The sequence below is a fragment of the Mandrillus leucophaeus genome, unplaced genomic scaffold (assembly GCF_000951045.1).
Source record: "Mandrillus leucophaeus isolate KB7577 unplaced genomic scaffold, Mleu.le_1.0 Scaffold680, whole genome shotgun sequence".
In the NCBI taxonomy this organism is placed as follows: domain Eukaryota; kingdom Metazoa; phylum Chordata; class Mammalia; order Primates; family Cercopithecidae; genus Mandrillus; species Mandrillus leucophaeus.
Window position 1 is genome coordinate 310617 of NW_012107364.1, and position 5942 is coordinate 316558.

Sequence of the window (5942 nt, forward strand, 5' to 3'; positions counted from 1 at the left end):
CCTCTCACTGCTGACACCATGCGGGAGTAACCATCAGAACGTCTCCTACTAGGGACCTCTCCTGTCTTCCTGGTCCTTGTCTAAGGATCTTCTGGTCCCAGCAATGTTCTCAGGACACAGTGACAGCACTTCTCCAACCACTCTCCTCCCCTAAGTGGCACTTTTTGCCTGGAACTTAAATTTTTATTTTAAAAGAGGATGACCTCAAGCATCGTCCAGCTCTGAAAGGCCCCGCGATTCCAGCAGACGAGCCAGAAATGGCCCTAAGAAGTGACACGGAAACGTGAAGGAGTTTACGAAGCCCGGCCAGCTCCAACTCCTGCAGGACGCACACTCCAGCTCACACAACGGGAGCTGTCCGGGCCGTAGATCCCTCGTCGCAGTCAGAGATGATGTCCAGTAATTTCCAAAAGGGGATATTTGCTCTCACAGAAGAATCAAGAAGGAAGCCAGTGGGATTAGAGTAGCGGCGATAACTCAGCCTTCCACAAAACGGCGCCCAGCGCCGCCTGCTCCCGCACTACCGATAGTGAACGCAAGACATTTCGCACCGCCTGTTTCGAGAGCTAAGACCCGCCGCCCAGGGAAAACCTACAGACTCTCTGCGCAAGCCCTATCCCACAGCTGCGTCTGATGGTGCCGCGTGCTGGCGCTACCGGAAGACCGCCTGCCGGAGCGCGCCGGAATTTTCTCTCCCAATCTCCGGCTGGATCTCCTTTTCACTTCCGGTCCCTTTCTTTTACGTTTCCGACAAAACATGAGGCTCTGTGGGCCGTTAGAATCTTCAGTTCCTGCGAGCGTCGGCTTCGTCTGGGAACATCCCGTACTCCCGTTCACTTCCGGTCCCTTTCTTTTACGTTTCCGACAAAACATCAGGCTCTGTAGGCAGTTATAATCTTAAATTCCTGCCGGGCGCGGTGGCTCACGCCTGTAATCCCAGCTCTCAGGGAGGCAGAGGCGGGAGGATAGCTTGAGCCCAGGAGTTCGAGACCTGCCTGGGTAATATAGCGAGACCCCGTTCTCCACAAAAAGGAAGAAAAAAAAAAACAAGCAACAACAAAAAAAATCTTCAGTTCCTGTGAGCGTCGGCTTCGTCTGGGCACGTCCGGTACTCCCTTTCACTTCCGGTCCCTTTCTTTTGCGTTTCCGACAAAACATCAGTGTCTGTGGGCAGTTAGAATCTTCGGTTCCTGTGAGTGTCGGCATCTTTTGGGCGTGTGGAGTTTCTTGGACAGGGGCCGCGGGGCTCCAGGACGGCGCCCTTAGCAACACCATGGTGAGTAGGGTGGGCGGGCAGGCCGGGGGGGCGCCCAGTCCCCCCGGGGCGCTCATGGCGTAGAGGCTCAGGCGTGCAATGCTGAGGGCTTCAGGTTCTTTGGTGTAACGAGGGGATTCTCTTCCTGCCTCGTTTAGCTGTCGCAAATTGAAAAACTGGAAACTGGGGAGCCGCGTTATCGTCCTGGACAGTGTCTTAATCCCGATGAAGCTCTTTAACCTGAGGGAAACAGACACAGAGAAGCGCTAGGGCCCGCTCCGAGTTACGGTGCATAGTGTGGGCCGGCTGTTTGTCCCTAAATACCACAGAGAAGATTAAGAGCAGTTGTGACTATATGTTTCTGGGATTATTTCATTTATGTCCGTTCTCAGTCTGCTCCATAATATACAGACATCACGAGGGTAGGGTCTTTTCATTATTGCTTCCTTAATGTCTCACAGAGTCGTTGTAGATGTTCAATAACTATTGAAGAAATGAATGGCACAGACAGGAAGTGTTCTATGAGGGTATGCTCTCTGTGGTCTGGCGTCATTTGTTGTTTCTTCATTTCTTCAAGAAGCATTTACGACGTGTAAATATAAGAATGCACGTAGTGCCGGTACAAAAATGTTGATTGGTTACTGTAATATTGGCTACTGTATTATTTTCATTAAGTGAAGCCCCTGTAAGAAACACGGGGCGCCATGGTTAGGTTATATGAGATATATTGGAAGCCATTGTAGATTGATGAGCACAAGCTCCCAAGAAAAAGAGAGAAACCAGTGGAATAGAAGTAGCCATTTCGCGGGAGGCTGAGGCAGGAGAATGGTGTGAACCCGGGAGGCGGAGTTTGCAGTGAGCCGAGATCGCGCCGCTGCACTCCAGCCTGGGCGATAGAGCGAGACTCCATCTCAGAAAAAAAAAAAAGAAGAGGTAGCCGTTTCTGTGAGACGGTATGTCCCAAATTACTGCGGTGTTCGCCTATCTACCAAGCATTTGCAAAGTTTGTTTCTGTCAGTTGAAGGGGAGAGTCTCAAAGGAGACTTAAATTGAACTCAATTTTGCTGAGTGTCTGTAAACTGCATGCTTGTTGTATTTATCTCATGAAGACATCGTGACACCTCTGTGAGATGAGGTATGCACCCTATTGTAAAGATGGGGAAACTTGAGTTATAGAGAGACTACTTCTCAGAGATGGTAAGTGGAAGAACTGGGAATGTAAGTCCCTGGCTTAGCTGGGACTCTTTCTACCTAGACTACAACCCAGAAAACTCGGTCTCTGTCAGACACTGTGTTTCAGGGATAATTGAGTTGACATTTAGTGTGACAGTACTTACATAAAGCTTACTTTACGAAAGGCAGTCTTCAGACTTATTTTCCCCAAATACCACTGGCAGGGAACAGGCAATTGTGATGCTGGGTGTTAAGTGCCATGGTAAATATAATCCTTGATAGAGGACACCAGCCTAACTGGGAAGAAGGGGTCACAGAATAATGTTCTGGGTGGTCATGACACAAGTAAAATTTGAAGGAAGAATAATGCGAGTTAGCCAGATACAAGGTGTTAGGGTCAGTGGAGGAGTAAAGATTTTAAGTAGAGGGAGGCACAGCCTTGGTCACAGGATTTGGACATATTTAATTTTTGTTTATTGTTGTTCATATAGTAGTTCAAGTGGTTTGCTTGTGACTGTATTCTTGTAAAACTTTTCACTAAAAAGTAAATGGCAAGAAAAAAATATATTTTAAACGTAGGCATTTTTCTTCTCTTTTCTCTCTTTCCAGGCCCGAAATGCAGAAAAGGCCATGTAAGTATCAATTTTTTGTAACTTAATAACCACCATGTAACTCTTTTTGTATTTCTTCTTTTTGGTATCTGAGCCTTTTGAGAAGCTGTTTCTTTCTTTACATATGTTAAAAATAGCATTCCTGTTTTTGCCCATTTGTTTTTTCCGTTAATGTGTTTTCTCACAGTTTCCAGAACTTTTACACTGGATGTACATTTGTTCACCGGTGGTTGGTGCAGGAGTTGTGAGAGTGACAGCTAGAGAACACCAGGATGTTAGCCTTTTAACACCTGGATGTGTTGCTCGTCACAGTGGTCTGATAAGTAGAGTTTCCCACAGTCCTTATGTGTAGTGTAAGTAAAATATATTCTTGGGTGTTCAGGAATACAAATTGCCCGTTAATCCCTACTCCTGAGAACATGGAAATCCCTAACTACTCTGTGGTTTCTTAATTGCTATATATATATATATATGACATTAAATACGATCATAAGCAGATCTAATCCATCCAGGAACATGGGTAATGAGAAGTCTGTGTGAACAGGATCTAATGCAGTCTTTTATATCCCTGATAGGACGGCCTTAGCAAGATTTCGCCAGGCTCAGCTGGAAGAGGGAAAAGTGAAGGTTGGTGTAAATCTTCCTCATGAACTGTAAAGTATCAAGAATAAATGCAGACTGGGCGCAGTGGCTCATGCCTGTAATCCCGGTACTTTGGGAGGCTGAGGTGGGTGGATCACTTGAGTTTAGGAGTTTGAGACCAGTCTGGACAACATGGCAAAATCCCTTCTATACAAAAAATACAAGATTAGCCTAGCCAGGTATGGTGGTGCCTGCCTGTAGTCCCAGCTACTGGGGAAGCTGAGGCAGGAGGATTGCTTGAATGCAGGAGTCTTACATTGCAGTGAGCCATGATCATGCCACTGCACTCCAGCCTGGGTGACACAGTGAGAACCTGTCAAAAAAAAAAGCTGGGTGCAGTGGCTCACGCCTGTAATCCCAGCACAGTAGAGGCTGACGGGTGGATCATTTGAGGTCAGGAGTTTCAGACCAGCCTGGCCAACATGGTGAAACCCCGTCTCTACTAAAAATACAAAAATTAGCTGGGCATGGTGGCAGGCACCTGTAATCCCAGCTCTTGGGAGGCTGAGGCAGGTGAATCACTTGAGCCCTGCAGACGGAGGTTGCAGTGAGCTGAGAGCGCGCCGCTGCACTCCAGGTCAACAGACTTCAAACTTCAAAATTTCCTATTTCTTATCTGTACCTGCTGACGCTCTTGAGAGTCTGTACACTTGAATTCCAATACCTCCTCATAGCTGAGGCAGGGTGATGGATCTGCCTGCTTGTTTTTCAGTTTATTCTGTATTATGATGAGTGGGCCCCCCCCCCCTTTTTTTTTTGAGATGGACTGTCGCTCTGTCGCCCAGGCTGGAGTGCAGTGGCGTGATCTTGGCTCACTGCAACCTCCATCTTCCTGGTTCAAGCAATTCCCCTGCCTCAGCCTCCCAAGTAGCTGGAATTACAGGCACACACCACCACGCCCAGCTAATTTTTTTGTGTTTTTAGTAGAGATGGGGTTTCACCATGTTGGCCAGACTGGTCTCAAACTCCAGGCCTCAGGCAATCTGCCTGCCTCGACCTCCCAAAGTGGAGATTACTGGGATGAGCCACCGTGCCCGGCCTGATGATTGGGTCCTGTATTACTCCAGCTCTAATATTGAATAATAGGGACTGGAGTAAGTTGTGGAGAACAGCTGTAAGCTGAAACTGGTAAATGATTTCATCTCTTAGAGACTCAGCCAAATTAGAGATAATATATACCATTCTTTGGATTTTTTTTTTTAAATTTTATATGCACATGTATATGTATACACCCATATTTATGTGTGTTTGTTTTAAACACTGATAGACATTGTTTCTTAAGGTACTATAAATATGCCATGAAATAGCTATAACCTAGTTTAGCTGTCTCTCTATTGCAGGACAGTTAAGTTCTTTTCAGTACTAAATACAATGCAATGAATGTTTTTCCTAAGGAGAGATTGTAGAATGAGGTTTAAGGCTTAATGAGAATCATCTGGAATGAAAACTTCAAATATATTTAGGCCATTAGAGGATTTAGGCTTAAGGCCTGAATCAGTTGTGAATGTTGTATGAAACTTGTAAATAGTATAATGGAAATGTGTTATTTTTTTGTCCTTAGGAACGAAGACCCTTTCTGGCCTCAGAATGTACTGAGCTGCCCAAAGCTGAGAAGTGGAGACGACAGGTATGTTCTGGTAAATTTGATTTCAGTAGAAGTAACAAGTCTCTCATTTCTTCTTACTATCTAAATGACTATTAAACCAAAAGTCTAAGTATTTTTAAACACTAATTTTCAATTATAGTTTTTCTGTACTTTCTAACATATTCAAAACTCATTAAAATGTATTACTTTTTTTTAATAGATCATTGGAGAGATCTCTAAAAAAGTGGCTCAGATTCAGAATGGTAAGCAAACCTGTTCCTTTAAAGTGCTTGATTCTCAAATCCACAGTTAGACTTGAGGACTTCAACACTCCTCTCACAATAATCAGTAGAACAAGTATAGTAAATGAGTAAGGACATAGAAGAGCCAATCAATACGATCAGTCAGTTTGATGTAGTTGAAAGTTGTGGAATACTCTACCTCACAACACTGTACCTAACAAAAAAGAATACATTGTTTTTTTGTTTTTTGTGTTTTTTTTTTTTTTTTGAGACAGAGTCTCAGTCTGTCGCCCAGGCTGGAGTGCAGTGGTATGATCTCGGCTCAGTTCAAGCTCCGCCTCCTGGGTTCATGCCATTCTCCTGCCTCAGCCTCCCGAATAGCTGGGACTATAGGCGCCTGCCACCATGCCCGGCTAATTTTTTTGTACTTTTAG

General features: G+C 45.2%; 1 protein-coding gene across 1 annotated transcript in view; it reads left to right on the forward strand.

The window, feature by feature from the left end:
- The first annotated feature begins 1070 nt into the window (after positions 1–1070).
- Positions 1071–5942, forward strand: part of ISY1 (ISY1 splicing factor homolog (S. cerevisiae)) — a 40045-nt gene continuing 35173 nt past the window's right edge. The window contains exons 1-5 of the mRNA XM_012002215.1: positions 1071–1276; positions 3038–3060; positions 3615–3666; positions 5243–5308; positions 5487–5529. Coding sequence (XP_011857605.1) covers positions 1274–1276; positions 3038–3060; positions 3615–3666; positions 5243–5308; positions 5487–5529 — 187 coding nt within the window. The 5' untranslated portion in view covers positions 1071–1273. The remainder of the gene's footprint in view (positions 1277–3037; positions 3061–3614; positions 3667–5242; positions 5309–5486; positions 5530–5942) is intronic.